General features: G+C 40.5%; 1 protein-coding gene across 9 annotated transcripts in view; it reads right to left on the bottom strand.

The window, feature by feature from the left end:
- Window positions 1–26,298, bottom strand: part of PCDH7 (protocadherin 7) — a 475,601-nt gene extending 449,303 nt beyond the window's left edge. For 4 of the 9 annotated variants that reach the window (XM_027544224.1, XM_027544226.1, XM_027544227.1 and 1 more), the window contains exon 1: window positions 19,887–26,298. In XM_027544224.1, the coding sequence (XP_027400025.1) occupies window positions 19,887–23,069 (3,183 nt within the window). In that variant the 5' untranslated portion in view covers window positions 23,070–26,298. Of the gene's footprint in view, window positions 1–8,889; window positions 13,745–19,886 lie in introns of those variants that run through there. The other 5 variants (XM_027544222.1, XM_027544223.1, XM_027544225.1 and 2 more) reach the window with 2 other exon arrangements.
- Between the last annotated feature and the right edge of the window lie 559 nt (window positions 26,299–26,857).

Below are 26,857 nucleotides of genomic sequence, written 5' to 3'. Positions count from 1 at the left end.
TAATTGGGGGTTAGATAGATGAATAAACAACACTCATTTGGACAGGTAACTTCCGGGAATCCTACTTAACATCCCTCCTCAATTAGGTTGATGGAGACACATCTTAGGCAAACTTCGAGATCTACATTTATTCTTATACTATTTTTAGTTATGCGATCAAGGAATACTTGAAATTTGCTGTTAAAAGAGAAAACCCCAAATTTGACAGTCCTTCATAGCTTTCTTAAGGCAGCTAGGATCTGGAAAACTTCAAAAACTTTCGATGTTTAAAATATTCTTATCACTTGGTTGCTTGGTACCTACTGACACCTGACTTCCTCTGAGACAATGAGAAAACTCAGCCTGCATGGTGGGAAAAATGAAGCTAGAGCAAGTATAAAAGCCTACAGAATGCCACAGGGGAAGAAAAAGAGCAGCACCTCAGACTATCACAAACTGTCTCTGCTGCAGAGGATGCTGAGGGGCTGAGAAACACAGATTGCCTAGTCTGATGTCTTGCAGAAGACTGCCAAGTGCATAATGTCCACTTTGCTGAAGCCATTATTCCAGCAATCTTCCTCCACAACTTGAAATCTACTGAGAGGATTAATGATCATTTTTCTGAAAGCAGCTTTCAAAAATGCCAGCATGCCCCCAAATTTCAATGCTTCCTAAACTGATTTGTTTGGGAGGGGGGTTGCAAAGATAAATGTATGACTGTGTTAAAATTTAATGTCATTTGAGTTTGTGGGAGTATGGACACGTGTGTGTGTGTGTGAGAGAGAGAGAGAGTGTGTAGAAATAAGCACAAACATGGGAAGTAGAAGGTGCATAGGATTTTATGTTTTATTCTCCAACACTTTGCTCGGGGCTTGATAATTTTTTCAGATCTTTTCAACTATAAGTTTGGCGGGGGGGGAATGTAGGTAATCATGAAAGTACAGAAAGATACAACTTCCTATGTGTATTCCCTTAGTTCTTTTATTTTTTACTATCTTTTGCCTTTGCTGAAAAAGTTCCTCCCCCATCCTTTTTTTTTTTTCTTCTTCTTTTTCAATTATTCAGTAAAAAGGCCTAGCAAGAAACCAGCTTAAATGATAAAAAAAAAAAAAAAAAAAGAAAGAAAGAAACAAGCCAAACACATTTGGGGCCTCTGAACAAAATCCTGCTTTTTTTTTTTTTTTTGTAAATTGAGACTTTCCTCTCTGGTTCTGAAACATGTTTTTTTGCTCCTTTCTTCAATAAGACATTTCTGTTCTTACTCAGAGTGACAAAATAATACATCTTCAATTCTCCTCCACAGATGAGTGCTAGGAATAAAATGACAACACCTATTTTTGGTAACAAGTAATTCTTTATTTTTAAAAACTGACTCTTCTAGGAAAATATTTAGCTTCAGCTTTGGCATCATGACTTCATTTTTGCCAAATCTCCCTCCATCCTCCTTGAAGATAGCTTGTTTACTATCATAGAAATGACATTCATCAATATCCAATGTTTCACTGTTTGATTTTTACAGTTTCTTATTTCCCATGGAGTTTTGAATACCTTGGGAAAATGAGATAAAGAAAAACCGAGTGATCTGTTCAACTTCAGAGATCAAGACCAAAATAAACCTTATAAAAGCTGCATCTGCCTCTCAGCCAGGATTGTACTAATGCGGAGGCATATTATATGGGAAAGTCATGCTTTTAGATGTGAGCATCTGTCTGCATTTCAACATCTTTTTATATGAAATAGATTGTGATGAATAATTTCTTTCTGATACTATTAAATATCAAAACAAAATTCACAGCTCAAGTGGCAGTCCTCTTTTAGTCCTTACTGATGCTAGAGATCAAAAGAGCAGCATGCAGGTCATCTCTGAACACGAGATAAGTTGCACAAGAGTTTATGACATAGTTAATTAAAGGCTAGAAGCGTGGCTTGATTTCCTTTGTTTAGGCTTCATGCAAATTGCTCTCATTTTCTTCGCCTGGCACCTCTGTAGCCTGAAATGTAGAACTGAGCATTTCTGATGTAGAGAAATGTATACAGACATACAAAGATTACAGAAGTACTGTGTATGGATTGATTTTATATTCACAAGCCATGTCTGTCCTTCCTTCACAATAGGCATATGCTATCCCATTAACTATAATGTGACATAGTGGGGACATCAAGCACTTTAAGTCCCTCAAGGTTTACATTATCTAATGATGGATAAACAATATGATAGATATTTGAAAGAATAAACATACAGTAAAGTAAATTCTTCACTGAAGCTCTTCTTGGGTGAAACAGCAGTTACACAATTGTAACTTACTTGCCATTAGGAGTTTCTGCCCCGTGCTCTGAAAAAAATTGTTCTTGTTTCACAAAAGAACAATCAAAAAGTTCAAAAATAATAGAGATGAATTCTCAAGAACACATAAGCATGCATTTTTATTGCTTTCTTACTGTCAAAGGTAGGTATTCATACTATTATTTCTGGGGACTGAAAACAATTCCCTTCCCTAAGTGGATTAAAACATAAAAGACACAAACTACAAGGTGTATCCAGGAAATATTTTGCTAGATTGACAACTATACATACAATACAAACTGAATTGTGGATTTCATCAGGTCCTTACAATTTGGTTATGCCGAACACATGGCATTCTTTGTCTTTTCTTCTCTTTTCCTTTTCTGAAAGTACACCAATATCTACATTGAAGTTTACAGATTCATCACTAATTATCCACCTTCATACACTAAATTTGAATGATCTTTCCAACTCAAACCAAATTGTTCCATCTTCTATTTTGCTTATACTCCTACGATACACTAATGTTAAAATGTATGTATGATGCTCACACTTATAAGGCCAATGACTGTGCTGTGCTTGGTTGCTCAGTTGTGTCTGAATCTTTTTGACCCCATGGACTCCTCTGTCCTGCCATGCTCCTCTGTCCAGGCAAGAATTCTCCAGGCAAGAATACTGGAGTGGGTTGCATGCACTCTTCCTGGGTATCTTCACAACCCAGGGATTGAACCCAAGTCTCCTGCATTGCAGCCGAATTCTTTACCAGCTGAGCTACCAGGGAAGCCCAGGCCAATGACTAACACTGATTAATTTCCAGAGTTCTTTGGCTTTAAATCAGTTGTTTCCAAGTGGGAGTTCAACTTTTAACCACATGGTAAAGAACTGATCTGCTAGGCTCTGTAAGAATTCACGTGAGGTCTGGCTGGGATTATTAACTGGGTTCTTTACCAGTTAATCATATTTTCTTCTTATTAGTAGGACATAACAGCAAGGATGGCAATACTTGTAATACTTATTGTTAAACAAACAAAATTCTATGAATTATTAGGTGGAGTATGAAAATAACAGCCTCAAAAATTTGATTCACTAATTCTGAAACTTAAAAACTTTAAATCTTATAAAACATACACTAAGATCAATCCAGATCACAAGTGTATGGAGACATACAGCTGAATCCAGAGTTATATTACAAAGATTTATACTTTGAGACATCCACCTGTTGAATAAGCAACCTATAATAAAGTATCATCAATACATTAGGAAGACACTGTCATAGCAGAAATGGGTATATCATTATTGTCATAAAGAAGCAATTTCAGATGGGCTTCAATGATACCCCTCTGAATTTAGGTGATTAAAAATGTCTCCAATTCTGTAAAGAAATTATCCTTCAATTAAAAAATAAATTTAAAATAAAAAAGAAAAAATGTGTATCATAAAGAAACATATATGAAGTTTAAATAAGGAAAAAGACTGATAAAATGTTTTAAGAGAAAAAAACTGAAAATGACATAGGTCATATTTTAATCAAATGCTTAATAATCAGCACTAGTTTAAAGAAAGGGCTTCCCCTGGTGGCTCAGGGGTAAAGAATCTGACAGCCAAGCAGGAGACGTAAGTTCCATCCCTGGATGAGGAAGATTCCTTGGAGAAGGAAATGGCAATCCACTCCAGGATTCTTGCCTGGAAAATCCCATGTACAGAGGAGCCTGGCGGGTACAGCCAATGGGGATCAAAAAGAGGCAGACATGACTAAGGGTCTAAACGACAATAACAAACACAAAGTAGGTTTTTAATTCTTTTTAAATAAAATTTTATTCTCATATAAAGGCATTTCCCATCCTAATCAAATGGCAATTTACAAAAATTAATAAATTTGTTTTTTCCTAGTTGTATTAATAACTTACAGAACAGACTATGTGTGAATACTTAATGAAATGAATAACATTAAAACAAAATAACAAAAAAGGGAAAATATATTTATGAGGTGTTCCCCAAAGAACAGAATGGGTAGAGAGAAAATGGGAAGTGTGGACTAGTCTAATATCTATCTTTCCATTTTTTGATTTGAAGTTTAAGTTTTAAGGTAGTACTATTAAAAAAAATTGGACTGAGTGACCCAATTTCAAGAACATAGTAAAAGATATTGAAATAGGAAGGTTGAAATATTATTGAAGGCTTTAAGAGAACTCGGTGAATTCAATTTCATTCTCACAGAACTAGTTGGCTATAGAATAGATGTGTTCCCTGTACTTGGCATATGCACAGCGGTGGACAGGGTGGCCTCTGCAGCCAGACTGCCTGCACTTGAACCTCAGCTCGGACACTTTGCAAACTGTGGGATGGTGAGCAAGTTACTCAGCTCCCTCTGTGGATCACTTTCCTCATCTACAGAATGAAGACAATTACAGGTGTTCTTGGTAGGGCTGTTGCACCTATTTAATGAGATAATCTATGTAAAATATGTTGATCAGTGTGTAGAACACAGCATGTTGAATATGTTTAGCTATTATTTTTTTATTTTCCCACTGTAATTGAATCTCTGTGGGGGAAGGGATGTTTGTCTATGTTTGTTAGTGCCATTTCTCCAGTGCCTAAAATAGTACCTGCATATAATCACCTAATTGGCATAAAATAAGTATTTTCTCCCGGCAGTGTTAACTGTATTACTTTTCTATGTGTAGGATATATATATGCATATACATGGGCTTCCCAGGTGGCACTAGGGATAAAGAACCCACCTGCCAATGCAGGTAGATGTAAGAGACATAGGTTCGATCCCTGGGTCAGGAACATGCCCTGGAGGAGGGCAGGGCAACCCACTCCAGTATTCTTGCCAGGAGAAGCCCATGGACAGAGAAGCCTGGCAGGCTGCAGTCCATGGTGTCACAAAGAGTAGGACACGACTGAAGTGACTTAGCACGCACATATTCATGCATATACATATCATACATATATATACATACATACATACACACAGTAGTTTCTTATGAAAGGTAAAATACTAAAAGTAAGACTTTTTTGTAATGAAGTAAATTTTAATACTCCTGACTTAATAGCATTTGCACTGGTTTGGAAAAAATAGGCATTACCATCTTTTGTCCCTAATGCCATCTCTGTATATAAAATTGGTCCTTGTGTTCAACGAAAAGCAGATTTAGATATGATTAAAATAAATTCAGATTTAGGTTATACTTATTGCCATTTCCTTGAACAAAACAACTGTTTAACTTGCCGTTTTTAATATTGGGGGTCAAATGTAAAGTTAGCTCAGAAAGTTTGTACTTCTTAGGAAAGATCTATTTGGTCGTTATGCTCCATTGCTTAGAAATTCTGATAAAGGACAGAGAAAAGAGCTTCCTTTTTCTGTCATTGATGGGTTTATCCTGTGTTATACCTAAAATATCACCATTTCCTACAGCCCAATGGATATATATATATATATATATATATATATATAGTTCCCAGGCTACTGCTGCTGCTGCTAAGTCATTTCAGTCATGTCCGACCCTGTGCGACCCCATAGACGGCAGCCCACCAGGCTCCCCCGTCCCTGGGATTCTCCAGGCAAGAACACTGGAGTGGGTTGCCATTGCCTTCTCCAGTGCATGAAAGTGAAAAGTGAAAGTGAAGTCGCTCAGTCGTGTTCCACTCTTTGTGACCCCACGGACTGCAGCCTACTAGGCTTCTCCGCCTATGGGATTTTCCAGGCAAGAGTACTGGAGTGGGGTGCCATTGCCTTCTCCAGTTCCCAGGCTACTCATTATCTCATTATGTATTTTATCACATGAATTCTTAATTTTATTATGAAAATGAAAAGACACAGTGGGGGGGGGGAACAACTTGATGTGTCCATGGATTTGTATTGATGTACCGTGTTGCATGCATACATAATAATAGTTTGTGAAGAGTCACTCAGAGTGTGGGATCAGCCTCGGTTAAATGTTTGGCAATTTCTAACTGCTAGGGGGAATCAGACTCACTGGATCTTTGTCAGATCAATCATACCACTATGCATGATAATCCACTGACACTGTCCTTGAAAAGGATTAGTAAGCCTATATTATTGCTGTTTCAACCGACTCCCTCCACCCTTTAACTCCTATTATTTTTTATTTGAACTTTAATGCTAATAATATACTAGATATTTTAGACTAAATATTAACATCATCATTTTAAAAAATGCTGTTACATTTGTGGAACAATTTGGGACTATTCTATACAAATATTGATTTTACATAATTACTATACCTGCATGAACTTATATCAGTTGGCAAAATTAAAATAACTAAGATGGTATTTAATATCACCATCTAAGTCACCAGGAAAGCCCCATTTAATATCACAAATCCCTGTAAAACTTAAAAGTGCAAAAAGCATTCAATGATGTGCGTAAAAAGTTAGACAGACATAATGAGCTAAAAAATGAACTTCAAATTTTATGCACATGCATACCCATTATACGTTCATATTTTTTCACAAAAGCTATAGTAATTTTTCATCATTGCCAAGAACATATCTATAGGGCTGCTTTAGGAAATTGATAGAAAAAAAGGTTCTTGTAAAATGGAAAGGTTTAAAATGGAAGGTTCTTTTAACTTCTTTACTATGAAAGTACAGACTGTATGTGGTGAATGACAAGCTCAAGAAGAAACAATGGTCCAGCCCAATGTGTTCTGCTCCAGTCAAGAACACATTCTAGTGTTCTGGCAGGACAAGATGAGCGCACGGCCTTTAAGAATACATTCTATTTTGGAGTGAATTGTGTGCCCTAGAAATTCATATGTTGAAGACCTGACAAAAATTAGAATCTTTCTGAGGCTAATTTATGGTTAAATGATATCAGAAGGGTTAAGGCCCTAATCTGATAGAACTGGTTTCCTTAGAAGAAGAGAAAGGAACACTAGAGCTCTCTGTGAATCTGCTGGCACCTTGATCTGGGACTTCTAGCCTCTGGAACTGTGAAAAAACAAATTACTGTGGTTTAAGGCACATAGTCTCTGGTATTTTGTTATGGCAGACCTTGTGGACTAACACAGACTCTGTCTTGACTGCTGGGGATACACAGCAGGTATTGTGGACTAGAACAAAACGCACACAAAAGCCTAAATACAAAAGCACATAAATTAAAATCTATCAGGATTTTACTGTGATTTTACTGTGCTAATGATAACTTTCAGGTTTGGAGAGAGAATTATTTTGGAGGAGAGTTGACTGCAAGTAGCTGAATGCACCTGCTTTATATAGAGAGGATGGGACCTATGAGGTTGTTTTTTCCCCACTTACATGTGTCACAAGGAGCAAATAACGGAACCTGTCTCCTGGAGCTGTTAGGAGAAGTCAATGTTATAATGTGGTATAGACACCGTTGCAGAGTGATTGACACAGAACTAGAGCTCAATAAATGATCATTCAATGTTAGAGACTGGATATGAGGAATGGAAGAAAAACTTCCAGGAAATACAGAATGGAAGAGGAAAGGACTGTTAAAAAGTAGTAAATTTATTTAAAAAGTATCAAAATGGATACAAACTATTGTGAGTCTTTCCTAAGCTACTTGCTTTGCAGCAATAAACTATTTCTTTTCCCTTTTCCCATTTAGATGTCATAGGCTCTGCAATGACTTTGGACAAAACCCAGTGTCTCCTGGTCTATGGATAGGTACACACCCTAGTTGCACCTTGATCAACATTACTTCAAAGAAATCAACCAGGATAAGAGAACATCAGAGGCTTCGAATAAGTGATTATGACAAAACAAACACAAAGCACCAAGAAACTGAAACAAAACAAAAAAAAAACTTTTCATATAATATTACAGATAGTGAAAATATTCCAAAAGTGCAAATGAACTTTAAGTAGGGCTTAGAGAAATTCATAGATATGGAGAAATACTATCTCAAGTTACAGTAGTGTTTTATAAGTCCCAAACAGTTTATGTGACCCTCATAAACCCTGTCATATAATCAGAGCAAGGGTTATTATGTAAAATGACAGAAGATGAGTTTGAGAGGCTTCAGGACTTGAAAGGACTTACTTATACAAGGGCGCACTGGCCAGTGAGTGACACAGTTGGGGCAAAAGGCAGATTTTCCTATCACCTTATCAGGCTTTACTTTTCTACTTTGTCAGAGGCTGTCAAAAACCAAACCAGTAAGCAGAAGTTAGGAATTTCAGGGGCTCTAAACTTCAAGTCTTTTGTAGCCTGACCTACCCTCTGCAGTCAGAATTGAGAAGGGGGAAGTGTTAAAAATTCAGCTTTCTGGGATATCTATAGGAAAGACCTTTGATCCTGTTGCTTAGTTTCTAAGTCCTGTCTGACTCTTTGCGACCCCATGCACTGTACCCCACCAGACTCCTCCTCTGTCCATGGGATTCTCCAGACAAGAATACTGGAATGGGTTGCCATTTCCTTCTCCAGGGATCAAACCTGTGTCTCCTGCTTGGCTGGCAGATTCTCTGTCACCGAGCGACCTGAGAAGCCCTTAGTAAAGACCTGAAGTGAAAGTCAAAGTGATAGTTGCTCAGTTGTGTCTGACTCCTTGCAACCCTAAGGACTGTAGCCCTCCAGGCTCCTCTGTCCATGGGATTCTCCAGGCAAAAACCCCAATAAAGACCTAATAGCACTCAATTTCTGAGAATTTAATTAAATTAGGATAAGAAACAGCTACACAGCAATAATATGGCAACTATTTTGATTACAGTAGTCTAACAATAATAATAGGGAGAAGGTGAGTGTACGGCCACGCAGTGGTTGCATTTTTCCGCCTTCTTTTCTCTTTCTTTGTTCCTCTTTTTCTCACGAATGTACTGGGGTAGAAAATGAATGAAGATAGAGAACACTGATACTGCAGGCTGAAAACCAAAACCAAAACCAAACAAAACAACTAGTAGAAATGGGAGAAAGTAAACATTGACTACTTTTTAACACCAGTCTTACTGTCATATAAAGCCGAGACATCTAGTGTCATCCCTCTGGTCACAAAATCAAGGACACAAACATTTGCTTTTATCAGGACTGAATACCCTTTGCTGCTATAATCTTATCTTACCTCCCGACTCCCAGCTGGAGTCCGAGACACATGGTGCCTTAAAAGAGTTCTCAGTCTTCTAAACTAGGGAAGGCTGTTCACCCTTCCTCAGGGTCCTCATCAAAATCCCCATTTCTTAAGAACTATTGATCTTTGGGAGGTGCTGACTTCATTATCTGCTTAGAGCAATTTACACCCAGGTGTGCCAAAGACAGAATCAACTCCTTCAGAGGTTATGTGCAATTTAAAAGAGGCACTTCTTAGAATCTCAGGACTTCTAAGGAGTGCTTTTGAATTGTAAGGCATTTCTCAGCTTCACTGCCCATCAGTCCACAGGAAGGACATATCCCCTCTCCTAGACTTCTTTCCTGAGTACATCAAGTACATGTTTCTCTTTACAGATATGCTAGACTCTCATCTTTAAAAACAACTGCTCCCCAGGGAGAATCAGAATGAAAATGGAAAAAAAATAATACATTATCAGTGAGCATAGGTTGGCACAGTGAATGAATAATGCTTGCAGGGATATATAAATTGACGAATACAGAGACCCATGCATGTGCATGGGCGTGCATGTATCCATATTTCCTCACAGATGAGGATCTCCCAAAAAATCCTGAAAACCCATATGTCTACACACCTCTTCACAGCCCCTCAAAATATACCAGAAGTCTACCGTGTGACCAGTGCCTCCCTCCCACATTTGCTTTAGTTTAATCTTTTTGAAGAGTTTGGTGTTTATAACACCACTAAGAAGAAGCCAGGAGGGGGAATCAGAGAATTGCTCATTTGGTACAGAAACAAGAGACACACATCCTGCAGAGAAAGCAGGGACTCGAGCCAACCCGGCAGGTAGTCCTTTATCCTGGAGACATCACCCAGCAGGGAAAGAAAATAACAACTAGGATGTTCTCAGAGTTTGAAATAAAAGAGGTCATGCCACAGTTCAGTGATCTGATGTGGATGGATTTTCAGGCTACTTAGCACTAAAGCCCAGGCCCTTTGATCATTGTTTGTTTCACAAATATTTAGGGGTATCTCCTGTATGCTGAGCACTCTAGCAGGCACTGGGAATATCTTGATGAACAAGACAAACTTGGGGGCAGTCTCTCTGAGCTTCACCTATCCCTTGCCTTAAGTGGTAGTATATTATTTTTGCACTAAAGAGTTTTGTTTTACCCATCATTTTAATTACAAAGCCTTGCGTAGTGTATAAAAGAGAAAGCAAATCAACCTATTCTCTATAAAATAGGTGGATTACAAAAGTTATACACAACCAAGAAAAGCGTTTTTCAAAATTACAGATAGAAATTATTCCCGGAGACATTTCAAACTGTGGAATTAATTACTTCTGGAGGATATCAGTAGTTTTTCTAGAGATAGCCTCAAAAATAAATGATAATCTTGGTTGCTTACCTAATTCCTGAAATTTGTCTGTTTTTAATCTCATATGGGGCTGTTGTTTACAAAATAGGGTAACTGATGAGATCTTCAAGTTATACCCACAACACTTTTTTTGATAGTATAAAGTGTAGGTTGTGACTAGAACAAGTTTGAAAAACTGGGTTTGTTCTAATTCTTTTGGGAAGAGTTTACCCAGGTAAGTCTAAAAATATACTATATTCAAAAGCACAAATTTCACCATTTCCACCAAATGCGTTCAGTACTTTTGAATTCTGACTGGCTATTTCTTCCAAGACTTGATAAAGTTCTTTGCTAGTTCCATCAGGGTCCTGAAAAAGCTATTCGTTACTCCAGTTTCCTTACCTCAGCAATAATAATGGTGCTTTTCCTCAAAGATTGCTCTGAGGAGCAAACATGAGTTCAATGATTTGAAACTTTAGAAGCATAAGGCAAACACAATCTATCATTTTTCTGCTCTGTAATCTTCTTTATAATACATCAATTCCATGAAGACAAAGACTTATCTTATTTTTCTTTGCATACTCAGTATCAGCTGATATTGGATGTGTTAAAGTAAATAAACTTTACTTAAATCAGCCTCTAACATCCTCATATTCCTCTTTAGTTTTTATAATGGAGAATGAAGTATTGCGCTGTCATTTAAAATAAAATATCCAAATGCTGAAAGATATAAGGTGGTGGACTGCTCTGAGTCCATTTCGATTTGTCCATAGGCACCTCCCTAAAAGGTAAATTCCAGTAACTGAAAAGGAGAGTGGTCAGGAGATCTGAGGTGGAGAACATTTGGGAGCAGGGGGTTAGTTAGGGCAGAGGGGAAGTCTGTGCAGGGACAGGAACCAATGGCAAAATGTTCAAAGATGGAAAAAAAAAAATAAGAAAACACTAGAGGGATGGTAATAGACATCTCATAGCTTGCTGCTGTTGATTATTCTGATTCAGCTTTTAAGCACACTAAAATCCTTGGGATTGTTAGTACTTTTTTGTTTTGATTTATTATGTTTTCTAATCATAACAGTAAATAGCCATTGTTTACCATGTGGAACAATCTAAAGGGGTGGTTCTCATTCCTTTTGGGCTACTTCCACAATAAGACAAATTTTTTACATAGCAACCAAAAGCAGGGAGTAATGGAGGCATACAAACACAACTGAAATAAGGATTGCACAAGAAAATATTTAGCCTCACTGTATGAATGGCCTACTTGAATTTTTTCTGCTTTATTTTGCATCTTTCAGATTGTAGTAGAAATTCACAAATTGATTCATATACCCAAGTTTGCAAAATTGTGCCTCAGAATGCTGTTTGTGAAGGTATTCATAAACATCCACTCCATGTGGCTACACATTAGTGTATCCCAAAATTCTGGACATTTTTTTCTGTTTGTTTTTTTTTTTTTTTTGGCTGTAACTTGTCTTTGAGTTGATGTGATTCAGTACAGGATTTTGTTTAAGTATACATATAAGGAAGCTTACTACTTTAGATTGAGAAAACGTAATATTTCCAAGAAGCCAAAAGTGGTAAGAAGTTTTTGTTTTTTACCAGTTTCTTACACTGGTCCTGTGCTCAAAACAAAATGAGAGATTGATGATAATTAGGTTTTATTGAAGAATTTCACTATAGTCTCAGTGATATTTCTGAAAATTTCCTTTTTGCAAAATTAAATAAATAGCTAATAAAATAAACAACTTGAAATACATGCTTTAGTATTTAGAAGTGTTAGTGAGCATTTCTTATCACTCTGTATATTTATGTTGTTCCAATATTTTTTTTTCTTAAAAGGCTTTTATATTGACAATAATTCACCAAAAAATTCTCAAGAATCTAGAATTCTTGGTCAGTATCTCAAAACTTGGGGAAAACTTTAATAGGGAAGATGGTATGATAAATATATTACAAAATTATCAAAGTTTATATATGGAACACTTATTTTAGGCACACAAACACATACAACATAACAAACAGAGACATAAATATACAAAGAGAGTTAGAGGAAACATACAGAGAATTCTTGACTTACCTAGAAAATTACTATTTGTATAACTAAAATTCAGCTACTTGCTTTCTCAAAAATATATGACATGCTGAATTCTCAGAAGTTGCTTGAACTTATGTTACCTGACATCAAATAGAATAGTCTTCTGATAAACGAAAACTGAAAAAAATAGGTAGCTACATCTTCCTTCTGAATGTGACCACGATGACTTCTGTGAATCTAACTCAAAGGTTCTAAATTTTCTTAGGAAATTTAACAACAACAACAACAAAGTCATGAAAATTCTACAGATATTTTGGTCAATATTTCAAGATTAGGAGAAAAAACAATCCACTGGCAGTGCCTGTGGTAAGCACAAAATAAATCTCTTGAATTTGTCTTAGAGAAAATACTTTTTATAAATGTTGCTCAAAGTCTTTGCATATAAACTGTGGGAGCACACACAAACACACACAGTAGCATTTAGAAATACACACACAGAATGCGCAAGAGACACTACCCTTCACTCTAACAGAACTCTCTCCCTGGTCTGGAAAAGGCTTTGAATATGTAACACTTTAAAACTATTGAGTAATTTAGGATTTTATTCATAGTCATTATTTAATGTATTATAGACAGAGACTTCATAGACTTACTTTTCCTTGGTTTACACAAAGCCAGAGTCTTAAAATCATTGTTGAAATACATTTTTAGATTTTTTTTTAAAGACTTCATTATTAAATTCTGATAACTACCTCTCTGAGAATGTAGTTCCTGGTAAATGACACCCACTAATAGCACATTTCTTTATTAATACTGTTTCTTTTATAAGTTTATTTATTTCAATACTGTTTTTCCTTAAATGAGAAAAAAAAAAAAAAAGAAAATCAAATGCACAACAAATGGAACAAGCAGTGATTGGCTGACACCCCACGGCCAAGGGCAGGCTCCAGCAGGTTTCGAAGTAGCAAGGTCATCAGAGTATGGTGCATAATGGAGCATCATATTTGAGTGGAATTCAGCCAAACACAGTAATGTATGGATGTAGACGCATCTGAAAGAAGGAAAATAAAGATTTATGCAGGTAAAAAAAAAAAAAAAACTCTATGAAGAAATTTCCCCAATGGCTTATGCCCAAAATTGGAATGTTGTGGTGGAGGTTTTGGAGAAGAGAATTTTTATTTGCAAATTATGTGTTTGTAAATAATAAATACATCCAGGTGGGAAAAAGTCAACTTGGATGAATCCTACTTGGAAGCTGTAATAGTTTTAAGTTGTTGTTTATAAACAGCATTGTATTGTAGAGTTCAATACAAACATCACTAAATTCCTGAAAATAACCCTTTATCTGCCTTTAGAACATTAATTCACCAGAAGTGATAATTAAGATTAGTTTTTGTGGTTTCAGCTCAATTCTTCTTGGAATGTGATTTCTCCCACAACACTAATGCTAAATAAAGCACTGTGTAATGTTCTGAAACAGAGTCACTGCTTTAGAAAAGATTCTAAGGGCTTTTAAAATAAATAAGATAGAAAAGCAAAGCTGACTCTCTCTTTATGTATATGTGTATATATATATACACATACACACACATATATACGTGTATATATATATATATATGCACAAAGATTCTACTATTTCTATAGTCATAAATGTAAACAAATGGATGACGAGCTTTGCTATAACCTAGAATTTGGTTATATACAGGTTAAACGTAAAACTCTAAACAATTATCATAGTAAATTTTCTATATATAACCTCTACTACCATCCTCTTCTAGGAAAAGGAATGTTAAAATATCTGAGGGCATTAGTGGCTATGATAAAGCAATGGTTTTGTTACATTTTATTTAGCTTTAAAAACAGTATGGGTTTTACATTTGAAATTAATAAATTCACCAATTTGTATTTTACCAATAGGTTAAATTTAGAATGAAAAAGCTAGATTGGTAAACTGCCTACCAAGGAAACAATTCAATTGAAAAATAATAAAATGGCACTTTCTTTAAAAAAATAGATGAAAAAAAATAGTCCACAATTGTGTGTTAATGACGCTATTCAAGTAAAGTGCGTCTGCAAAGTTGCAAAATGAAAAACAGTGTAGAAGCCAAAGGGATCATCACTATTGATGGAAAAAGTAAAAGATCATCCCAGTTAGAATGCATAGAAAGTTTTTTTTTCATAAACAACATATAGAAAGCTTTATTCATTTCCATTACAAATACGTTTTTATTGAGGATATACTAAATGCTATATAGGAGCTTATGTCTACTGTCATCGTTCTGCTAAAATGAAAAATCCTCTTAACTTGTTGAATATATGTTCTAAACCATGTTAAGTTATTTTAATGAATGCCATCAATTGCTATCTTATATAAGGGGGAAAAACTATGACTTTCTGTTAAAAATCTATAAAATTTGGAATACAATTTCCCCAATAATTTTACAGATAAAAACTAGAACCCAAAGCAGAGTTATATATTACTGCTAAAAAAAATCAGTTTTGATAGCCAAATATATAGTTATACCTACATAAGAAAACCTCAAGAGATTTCTGTCACTATTGAAATACATACAGAAAAAGTTACAGAAATTTAATTTTTTTTTTCCTACTGGTAGAATGATTAAAAAAAGAATACTGGACTCTGCATTCCATGAGTTGGACTCTAGTCCACATTATATCCCTGATAATCTTACTATCTCAGTCAAATAACTTGCAAACTAAGCCTCAGTTTCTTCTACAAAATGAGGAGATCAGTTTGGTTAATATCTTTTAATTGTAAAATGTGATATCTCTAGAAATTTTGACATTAAACATTTGATTATGATATATTTTATGTCAGTTTTGTTTGTGTTTAAAGTTTAAGTCTCTTCTACATATCAATGTATGAATATCACAGTAAATAAGAGCTTAATGGCACCATAGTTAGTTTACATGAATACATCTGTTTGTGTGTCTGTATGGGTGTGTGTGAGAGAGCAAGAGAGAGAGAGGGATTATGATACGTATTTATCACAGGAGTATGCTTTTCCACATGAGATATGTACTTACTCAAAAATAAAAGATAACAAGAAAGAATGTTTTTGTTACAGTTGTCCAGCTGCATGATTTACTTACAATTATTAAATTGATTTTGTGGTCTTAGGTCAAATTCATTAACTGACTTAGGAGAAGTTTGAGATAAGGTTCAAATAGTCATACCTGGACTTCAAAAAACCTGTATATTCATTGCAGATCAAATCAGTGAATGACCGTTTCCTTGATTCACAGACATCCAGAAAGCCAAGAACTGTTTGGTAGATAGCTCCTGACTAAAGACACTGTCTAACTTTCATCAGTCACTAGCCTCTTGTCTATGATTTCTAGCCATATGTAACAGAAATCCCACCATATGCAGATTCATTCTGCCTCTTCAAAGTGTCCTTGGTCATAGATAGCAGAACCATATTGTAGAAGTAATGCTTATGGAGTTAAAGCAGAAAGCTGTGGTTGGCACCACCATGCAAATGCATTTCCACTATAATACATATGGTATAACATACATTCACAAATAAATCGATACTCAGTTTTCTTAGTGCTTAGAACTGTAATAGATGATGGCAAGTCATTTCGTGCTTCCAAAATCTAAGTAATTAAAAAAATAATTTCTGCCATATCTTTACAAAGTATATAATGGATATATTGACCACAAATTGATCAATTAAAGGGAACATTATTCTGACGACATTCAGCAGTTCTTTTAGGCAAAGGAAACTGTCACTGCAGTTAATATGAATTTTTCTTGAGTATTTCAGGATCAGCTACAAATAGAGTTTTAAGTTAATGTTTATTCAAGCTGTATCCTCTATCTGCTTGCCAAAAGTAAAGTACATTACCTTCCATTTACTAAATAAAATAAAATTTTTACTTGCCAGTATGTTATCTAAATAACATCATGGCAAAGACAAGCTTGACAGGAGTTGAAAATAATATGCAAAGTAGGAACTATAGTTTTATATTGTCTATTAATCTTTTGAAATTATATTATTTTTAAGACAATTGAAAAATACTTAACACGTAGTAAAATGAATAGAAAACAGAATGCTTCTGCTTTCATTACAAATCAAAAGCACAGTTGAACTTCCAGGTCACAAAACTTTAACAACCACCAAGGCCAGATTTACCAAGTAAAGGAAGAATGAAATGAAAAGGTGGATAGGATACTTAATGCTATCAACGATCCCTATTTTTCTCAATTAGACACATTATTTAGTTGAGAACAAGGGCTCTTGTTTGAATTGCAAAGGCCTAAAGTATGAAAACCTGGGCTACGTCATCAAATGTGCGGATTTCTGAAATAATTCCAGTATCTCTGCAACACATTATCTCCCAGATTCTGCCCAGGAATAACTATAGAAGATTGATTTGACTGTCTCTAGAACCCATGAAAACAAACAAAAAAGAGGAGGGGGCATTTTTTTACAAACTTTCATTTCTACAAAGCTGTTTAACTCATTAGAGCCTAACCATTAACAGAACTTAGGAGCAACACTTATTCTCAAGATGATAAAAACACTGGAATAGACATCATTTTCATTGTATCACAAATAAGGAACTATAATAAGGTAATTTGGGAAAATTATAAATTAATAAAGGCTTTATGTCAGACAAAATCTTCTATTTTTTAATTAATCCCTACCATACAAAATTTAAAAATGGCAACTCTCAAGATTTTCTTTACATAAATTCAGCATTAAATGGGAGAAATTATAAGAAAACTCTGAATTAAAAAAAAAGTTCAGGTTTAATCAAAGAAAATACATTTTGGTTATGTTTTAAAAGGCAATATCTTTTAAAAATAAATATAGAAAATCATCTATCTACAGCACAAACAAAAATGAGAACAAAAAAGATCTCATTATGCCAGATGTCAAAACAGAATGTAAATTTGTAAATGGATCCCTTGTCTCCTGACAGCAATACTGAGTAGATGAAGCATATCAATTACTATCACTAATTACATTAAGGGGAATGTATTTCATTTGCCTTTATTTCATTTTAGATCAGCTGTTTACCGTGGTTAAAACTTTATACATCTTTCAAGTGCTTAACAACATACACGTTTTCCGAAGTTACTTTTGGCAAACTGCATGGTTTATTTGAGTGGCTTTGTAGGTTTTCTCTTCTGATATATGGACTTCCGTGTTCAGTTAAGAGACTAACACCATACATTAGTTTATTTATAAGCATATCACTTTGCCTTTTAGACAGGATGCCACCACACTCTTGATATTGGCTGTTTTAAATATTTAAGAATATAGAGCTAACCCTATTTGATGAGTCAAATAAAACTTAAGTGACAGAACAGAACATAGGAGGTAGTTGTATAAAATATCTATAAATCTGCCACTTGATATGTCCACTCAGAAGTTTAAGATTACATAATTTAGAATGCAAATGTTAGTCAACCACAGGATACAAAGTTCTTTTAAGATGACAGTGAAGTAAGTATTCTGCATAAAGATCTTTTCACATGCTTTCTCTTAACAAATTATCATTTTCTAAAGAAATCTCTACAAATCTCTATTTGTGGGTTCTATAACTAATGTGATAAAAGTGCTGTTACTTTTAACTGGAATCTTCCTTGTTTATAAAACAGATAAAAGCACCAAAAACAAAATAGAAATCTGCCTCTAAGCCTAGGTAAAGCAATAACAAACATACTTTCCACTTGGCATATTTCAGTTTAAAGGAAATAAGACTCACGTACTTGAAAAGACATCTTTATAAAAGTCATTTAATTCAATGTAGTTCAAACCTGTGTTTTCTTAGATTGCTTTGGTAACTGGATATAAAAGCATACTGTCTATTTCTCCTTATCCAAATAGCTACAATAAAGGAATACATCAAAAACATTTCTTTATAATGCTTATTTTTAAAATTATAGAAAACAACAAGAAATTAATATTTATCTCTTTTCTATACATTTAATGAGCCCATCAATAACATCTTCAATGTGAGCCTAACAATGTGAGGCTATAAAATAAACTTTTTACATTGCCTTAATTAAGATCACACATTCCACATGCAAAACATATTTAATAGAACACTGTTTATTGGATATTGCTTGACAGACATAAATATGTTTCCTGAAATGTTCTGGCAGTAAGAAATATGTGATGTTTTATTAGCAGAGTTGCTACAGCTTTAGATACAGAAGTTTCCAAACGGTTTTCATTTGTTGTGTGTCAAATGTTGATGGGTGAGAAAAGTAAACTTTGTGAGTTATACACTCACACACATATTACACAAAACAAAACTTTCAAAAATAAATTATATATTTTCTGAAGTTCACCTCAGAATATACTTTGCTTTTTTTTTTTAGTTTCCACATTTCACTGAGAAACAACTGTGTCAAATATTCCATAAAACCTTTATAGTGTCTATATTTCACAATGCATACCAAAATATTCTCACACACACTACACCAAACATGAACATTTTTGTTACTTGGTTTAAATAATACATGATTCATGCAATTTACTTTTGCTTATGAACTTTTCATACCAAATACATATACTACAAATGCCAACTGCATATCCTCATAAAAGCCTAATTGTATAGATACTGCAATATTAAAATGTAGTTTTTTATGGCATTTACATATCATTAAATATTTTTAAGTCAGAATTTTTGTCAGTCAGCATTTCAATATCTCAGACTTCATACTTCATTTGCATGAATCAGCATCTGCTTATCTGTAAAGTTCTGCATAATGTATAATGTAGCTAAAACTATTTAGTGTCCAATTTGCATAGACAGCAGTAGTAACTTTAGAAATTTTGTCTTTGGATAAAATTATCCACTTAGTAGCACAAAAGAAAAGAATTTTAGGTTAAAACTGGCCATCCAAACAATTCACACATATTTATCTGGAAACAAAAAACGTAGCATGAATTAGAATTGTCAAACACTAAGAGAAGCATAAAATACCACTTACAGTGTTTCCCTCTGTAACTTAGTACACTCTGGTATAAGGTGCAAACTATAGTGGTGTACCTTTTGTAAATGTCCTCTACTAAATAAATGGTATAAGAATTACACCAACATTAATTTCCTGCTATTAAAAACTTAACTAATAGCTTTAAGAGTGAAGACAAGACTTTGCAGAAGATGCCCTGTCTTAGATATTTAAATATATGTGGGATGCATCTTACCTGTTTGCTGTATTTGTTATTGGTTTGACAGCTGTACTCAGAGCAGTGATCTGATCCAATTGAAATGTTGTCTCCTGCTCCCACAAATGTATTAGCTGGTGGTAGATCTTGTACGGCCTGGTGTTTTTTTCCTGCAGTTGGTGACTGGGGGTGAAGCTGGACAGTAGGCAAGGGGGAACTAGATTTGTAATGCCTGGCCAGGTCAGGACTGCCAGGCCCACCATTAACTGATCGGTATCGGCCCATGCTTGGGCTGTCTGACAGCTTCTCATTGACACTATCATACCTCTGTCCATTTGGTTTAGAAGCTTCTACAGTGACAATGCTGCTGTAGAGTGGCTGCTTAGATTTTTTGTTTTTCTTGTCCTTTTTAGGTTTTTTAGATTTGTCATGCTGTTGGGGTGTAAAAAAGTCTTCATGATCTTTTTTGCCAGCTTCATAGCCATTTTTATTTTTGGACCGGCAATATCTTGCCATCACTACAATTAAGATGATTAGAATCACAGTCATAATTCCAGCAACCACCCCAATGACAATACTGAGTCTCTGTTTGCTAATTTCATAGCTTGGGTCACCAGCTATATCCTGGGTGAGTGGGGTGTGCAAGCTTCTGGCTATCTGGGAGTCAATCACAGTTGCATTAGAAACACTTTCATTGACAAACACATGCACCAGAGTCGTGGTAGACTGGGAAGGCTGCCCACTGTCATTCACTTGCACCACCAACCTGTGCAAGCCATAATGCTTTTGGGTGAGTTTTCCCACTAAGGAAACCACACCACTGGTGGAATCAATCTCAAACAGCTTGAAGGGATTCCCTCCCACAATGCTGTAGTTAAGGTCTGCATTGATGCCATCATCACTGTCTGTTGCCAACACCGTAGCTACTACTGTCCTGACGTTACTCGAAGGTGGCAGTAAAGTGTAGGAAATATTTCTGGGAAGGGTGACAGTGGGAGCATTGTCATTCTCATCCATCACAAAGAGAGAGACCGTGGCTGTTGCAGATCTGGGGGGATCTCCCCCATCCACAGCTTTGACTCTGAAAGTGTATGTGGTCTGATGTTCTCTGTCAAAAGACATCGTGGAGTAAATAGTCCCCGTGTCATTTTCAATGGAAAAAATGTTACTGTTCTCCTCTATGTATAGGCTCATCTCTGCATTGCGCCCCTTGTCAGCATCCATCACTGTGACCATTCCCACGGGGCTGTTGGGCTGTAAATTTTCTTTCACATAAAAAGTAAAGACGTCCTGCATGAACTTAGGGTCATTGTCATTCTTGTCAGCCACCTGAACAATCACTGTGGTGCTGCCCTGTAGCACGGGGACGCCTTTGTCTCTGGCGTTAACTTTAAACTCGTACCTGTCAGTCTGCTCGCGGTCCAGCATGGTATTGACGAGGATGTCCCCAGAATCGGGATCGATGGCAAAGATCCCCATCACGGAAGAGTCCAGCGAGTAGGCGATTTCAGCGTTTTTCCCACTGTCCGCGTCTGTAGCCAGCACCGTGGCTACCCTCTCTCCGGGGATGTTGTTCTCAGGAAAGTACACCTCCACCACTGACTGGCCAAAGACAGGCGGGTTGTCGTTGGTGTCTCCCACCTTGACAATCAGGGAGTTGTTGCTGGAGAGACTGGGGCTGCCCGAGTCCACCGCTACTATGACCACGTTGAACTCCCTGGTAGTCTCATAGTCCAAAGGGGCCGAGGTGTGCAGGAAGTACTTTTTCTTGTTCTGGTCGCCCTCTGTGTCACTGGCCGGCTTGAGCTGGAAGGGCACGTCGCCCACCACGGTGCAGGTGACCACTCCATTCTCGCCTTGGTCTCGGTCAGACACCTGTACCAGGGCGATGGGGGTGTCCACCAGAACGTCCTCGGCCACGTTGGCCACCCCGTCCTTGAGTGGGATACGCCCGATCTTGCGGATTTCAATGGACGGCACATTGTCGTTCTCGTCCTTGATATTAAGGACCACCGTGGCTTTGTCTGTCTTGGGAGGCTGCCCGCGATCGCGGGCCATGACCGTGAAGCGCAGCTGGTTCACTTCCTCGCGGTCTATACGGTGCAGGACACTGAGCCAGCCGGACGTCTCGTCTAGGCGCAGCAGCCGCCGCACGGACTCGGTAGCCGCCCCGAACACATACTCAATCTGCCCGTTGACCCCCACGTCCAGGTCGGCGGCACGCAGCTGCAGGATGGGGGTCCCCGGGGCGCTGTTCTCGGCCAGGTCAGCCTCATACACGCTCTTCTCGAAGCGGGGGCTGTTGTCGTTCACGTCGGTGATGAGCACCCGCAGGATGGCCTGAGAGGAGCGAGGCGGGTCGCCACCGTCGCGCACCCTCAGGGTCAGCTCGTAGGAGTCGCGCTGTTCGCGGTCCAGCGCCCCCTTCACGATCAATTGCGGCTGCTTTTCGCCATCCGGGGTGTCGGCCACCTGCAGTTCGAATACGCTGCTGCGTCCGCCGGGGCTGGTCCCGCCGCCGGCTTCTGGCGCGTCCAGCCTCCTCTTAGAGCCGCCAGGGCCGCCGCCGCTCCCGCCGTTCCCGCCGCCCCCGGGGTAGGGGGCGCTGTCGGCAGGCCCGGCGCGCCGGCCCTCGCCGCCGCCGCCGCCGCCGCCGCCGCCCCCGGGCTCCTGTAGCAGCTCGTAGCGCTCAATGCCGTTGCGGCCGAAGTCGCGGTCGGTGGCGGTGGGCAGCAGGTATAGAGTGCCCACCGGCCGGTTCTCCTCCACCGTGAGCGTGAGCACGGGTGACGGGAAGGTGGGCGTGTTGTCGTTGATGTCGAGCACGATGACCCGACCCTCGAACAGGTCCACCCAGCTCTGCGAGGGCCCGATCACCGAGACCTCGAAGTCCAAGAAGCACTCGTTTTCGTCGAAGATCATCTGACACTGGGGCAGTTTCTCGCGGTCAATGCGCCGCTCGCTCGTACTCAGCTCGCCGGTGAGATTGTCGATCTTCAGGTACTCTGAGCCCGACTCGAGGCTGAAAGTCACCTCACCGGAGCCGGTCACGATGCCCAAGTCCGAGGCGACGTTGCCGATGCGGACGTCTGCTGGGCCCTCCTCGGCCAGTCGGTACCGGAGGAGTTGCTTGGCGGCCGCTAGGCTGAGCGAGAGCGGCAAGAGGAGACAGCAGCCCAGACACCAGGCGCGCGCCCATCCCATGGTCCGCATCCTTAGCATCTTCTCCTGCTGCTGCTGCTACTGCTCCTTCTAATTACGGCCCCTTGGCGCCCCCCTCCTCTGGGGCCCGTGGCCTGCCCTCCTCCCAGTCCTCTCCCCTCTCCGGGAAGGAAAGAAGCAAGAGGGAACGTAGGGAGGGGGCAAGAGCAGCGTCCAGAGTCGGCCAGGGGGGACCAGCGATAGATCCTTCTTCTTTTTTTTTTTTTCTCTCTCTTTCTCTTGCTTCTTCCGAAAGTTATTGTTTCATAATTTATGCAATGGGTGCTAATCGCCCGCTAGCCAGCCGCCGTTCAGTCGCAGTACTCACAGTTCACGGGACACTGCGCGCCGCGGGCTCGGCGCCCCCCCAGAGTCATACCCGCAACCGGCAGAGGAACCCGGGCTCCCGTCACTGCTCAGTCGGATGGGGCTGGAACCGCTCCGGCAGGCGGGCGGTGGAGCCGGGAAGCGGCCGGGAGCGAGCCTGCAGCCTCCCCCGCCTGCCAATCCCGCTCGTCTTTGCTGCTACTCGAGTTGAGTCCAATTCACGTTCCAGCCACTCACTCCAGACCCAGCTTCTGCTCCGACTGCCCAGGCAAACGTGAGTCGCTTCCTGCAAGAGGTGCTAGGGCCAGCAACAAGCCAGTCTCAACTCCGACTCCGATCAGGCAGCGGGGGAGCCAGTCAACAGATCGAGAATGAAAAATCCCGGCAGGTCGCTTCGGGCACCGTGCAGTGGAGACGACTCGAGTCACACAGCGGTCCGCGTCCGGGTTCCCCCCGTGCGCGGAAAAGCAGCCCGAGCCATCTTCAGAGACGCCCTGAGTGTCGGTCCCGTCTCACCCAGAGAGCTCGGGTTTCTCTTTTTTCTTAACAACTCTGCGCAAGGTCATTAGTCTCGAAGCCGCCGCCTGAAACCGCAGCAGCCGTTCGCCCGCGGGGGTGAAGGCTGAGCCGTGCGCACCGCGCGGTGCCCAAGTTTGGGTTCGCAGCCGCAGAGTCCGTGCCTTTCCTCACCTGCATTCGGCCCGCATGTCAGAGCACTGGGATCTGCAGCGCTGTGCGCGATTCAGGGAGGAGATTGCAGCCTCTCTCTCTCCCCGCTCTCTCTCTCTCGATCCCTCCCCTCCCTCTCTCCTCCTCCTCCCTCCTCCCTCCTCCCGTTTCCCCTTTCCCCTTCTCCCACTCCTCTCTCCCTCACGCTCCTTCTCCTTTCTCCCAGTCCCAATACAGGCAACTCGAGCTGAACTTGATCCCTTTGCAGTTCAAAGGTGAGCAAACCAGGCTTGGTGGGCAGGCGACGCTGGCCTGGCGAAAGACCCCAGCCGGGCTCCCCCAACGGCAATTAACAAAGATGCCCAATTCTGTCCGGATTTCCGAAGAAAAGCACAAGGCATGGGGTGGGGGGAGGTGGAGTCAGAGACAGCTGCCAAGAAGCTTAAAAAAAAAACACACACACACACACACACACACACAGTTTGCCAAGGGGAGAAAAAGTGCCAGTCGGTTGTTGCCTCGGAAGTGCCCTGGCACGGCGGGTGAATTCCGCAGTTGTCTCGTCCCCTCTGGTGTCTGGGAGAATCTAGTGCTTGCGCTCCCGCCGCCTCTTTGGCTGCCACGGCTCTAAGACACTGAATGGCAAGTGGGAAGCTCCAGCTCGCCAGTCGCGAGCCGGAAACCGCAAGTTTGCCCAAAGTGATGGTTGCTGCTGGGAGCTCTCTGCCTTGCTTGAGGCTCAAGCTTGTCCCTGACGCTACTGCGGCGGCGGTAGCAGTGGAGCCGTGGAAACTACACACTCAGAGAAGGAGGGAGGAGGACCGAGGGGGAGGGAGACAGGAGGGAGCACTACCCAGCCGCCCCGCTCCGGAAAGCCCAGCTTCAGCTCCGGGGGCCACTCCAAGTGTGCGCAATCCTAACAAGTCACCCTTAAGCCAAAGCTTGTCCCTCTCCCTCCCCAGCAAGGGCAGCCGCTGCCTTCTGGGGGAACTTGCTTTCCCTCCCTGGGGCTGGTAAATTTCCTTCTCTCTCTAGCTAATGCCGAGAGCGTGTGTGAGAGCGCCGAACCTGTGTCAGCAAACGTTTCTCCTTCCCCTTCTCAGAGTATGTTCTTCATCCCTGCCCCCTACTGTCTCTGGTTCGCGAAGTAGCTTCTTGGTTAAGGCTTGGTCAGCTGTGGCTTCGGGGACCCAGCGTGTGGCCAGGGAGCTTACGCTGGTGTTCTGAGAAACCATGATGGGCTGCAGTCGTTAAGAGAGAACTGCGAACTCCTGAGAGAGTGGGACAGCGATCCTTTTTTGGGAGCGCAGAGTTAGGAGGGTTGGGGTTTGGGGAGGGGGAGGGTGCTCTGTCTTTGTTTAAATGCTTGGCATTCCTGTCGCCGTGCTTGCTTACGGGGTAGACCGTGTGTGCGCGCGCCTGGGGAATAAACACATGTTGGAAGCCTCGATATTATTTTCTAAGCAGAAACCTGCAGCTTTTAGTAACTGGCAAAGTGTAGCGTCACCTATCTGGATAAAAGGGAAATAAACTTTAATGTCAACTTTGTGTACCAAACTGTCCCTCGCTCCTTTTCTCTCCTTCTTTTGACTTTGTGCCACTAGAACGTAGATGGTGTTCCCCCATGCGAGGCTTTCCCAGCTTTTCAGACACTGCCACCGCAGCTCGCCTCATCGGATTTCAAGTCTGGTCGCGTTTCCCGAACTATAGACATTTACTCTTCATTTATTTCAGCGGCAGTTAAACAAGGGGGCCTAGCCAGGATTGGGGGGGAGCGGTTGAAGTGGGTAGGAAATACTTGGAGGGAATTCTTACCATCTCACAAAAAGAATGGGGGCTGCTACTAGGTTTTGGTTAGTCCTCAGCCGGTTTGCTCAATTTAAAGGCATTAAAGGTCCTCCACTTAAAGGAAAATTTAAAGCGAAAAGAAGAAAAGAGAAAGAAATACGGCCAGAGTGAGTACTCTGCCTTTACGGTACCTACGTGAGGCGGCGGAATGATTTAAAGACAAACACCAATAAAGTCTTTGAGCAGACGTAGCGCGCGGTTGTTAGCCGGGCGCAGCCAGCAAGAATGGGGGGCGAGGCGGCAGAGATTTCCAAGCATTCCCTATGGGGGATCGTAGAGGTGCGGAGGATGGAGCAATCGTGGTCTGTGCCAGGGAGCTGGCGAGTATTTTCCAGTCTGCTAAAACAGCAGCACTCTGGGGGTAGTGGCTCCTCCTCTGAGGCCTGGCCGGGAATCCGGCCTTTCCATCCGCCTCCCCACCCCCTGTCCCTCCACCTCCTACCCCTCGCAGGCACCGGAGCCTCTTCGCTCTATATCTGCAGCATCAGCGAGAACTGCTCGGCGCGCAGACTCAGTGCTCACCGCCGCAGTCTAGAGCCGGGGGGCGGGGGCGGGCGCCGCAGCGCAGAAGCGGCAGACTAAGTGTCAATAAAGCCAAATTCCCCTTATATTGAGCAAACTCTGGTTTATCAGAACGCTGCCTCCCTGAGACACCCAGTCCCGTTTTTTCCAGGGTCCAAGACGGAAGCCCGCGCATTCCAATACGCGGCAATATGGTGCAGTAAACTCAGTCCTTTCGCCGCCTTTCCTAAGATTTTGCAAACTTCGGACAGCCGCGTAGGCAGAGACACTGTACACTCCCTCTTGCCTCGCCAGACTGTAAACTTGAACAAGCCTGTGCGCCCACCGCTCTGACGCGCAGTCTTTAGGCGCACACCAGCGGCGGGGGGGGGGCGGGGGGGAGAGTAGGCGGCTTTTCCCTAGAGCGTTGAAATTTCCTTCCAGATGACCGGGAGGTGGGGTGG

This window comes from Bos indicus x Bos taurus, chromosome 6, assembly GCF_003369695.1.
Source record: "Bos indicus x Bos taurus breed Angus x Brahman F1 hybrid chromosome 6, Bos_hybrid_MaternalHap_v2.0, whole genome shotgun sequence".
In the NCBI taxonomy this organism is placed as follows: domain Eukaryota; kingdom Metazoa; phylum Chordata; class Mammalia; order Artiodactyla; family Bovidae; genus Bos; species Bos indicus x Bos taurus.
Note: the sequence above shows the minus strand (reverse complement) of the source record. Positions and strands in the feature narration are given on the sequence as shown.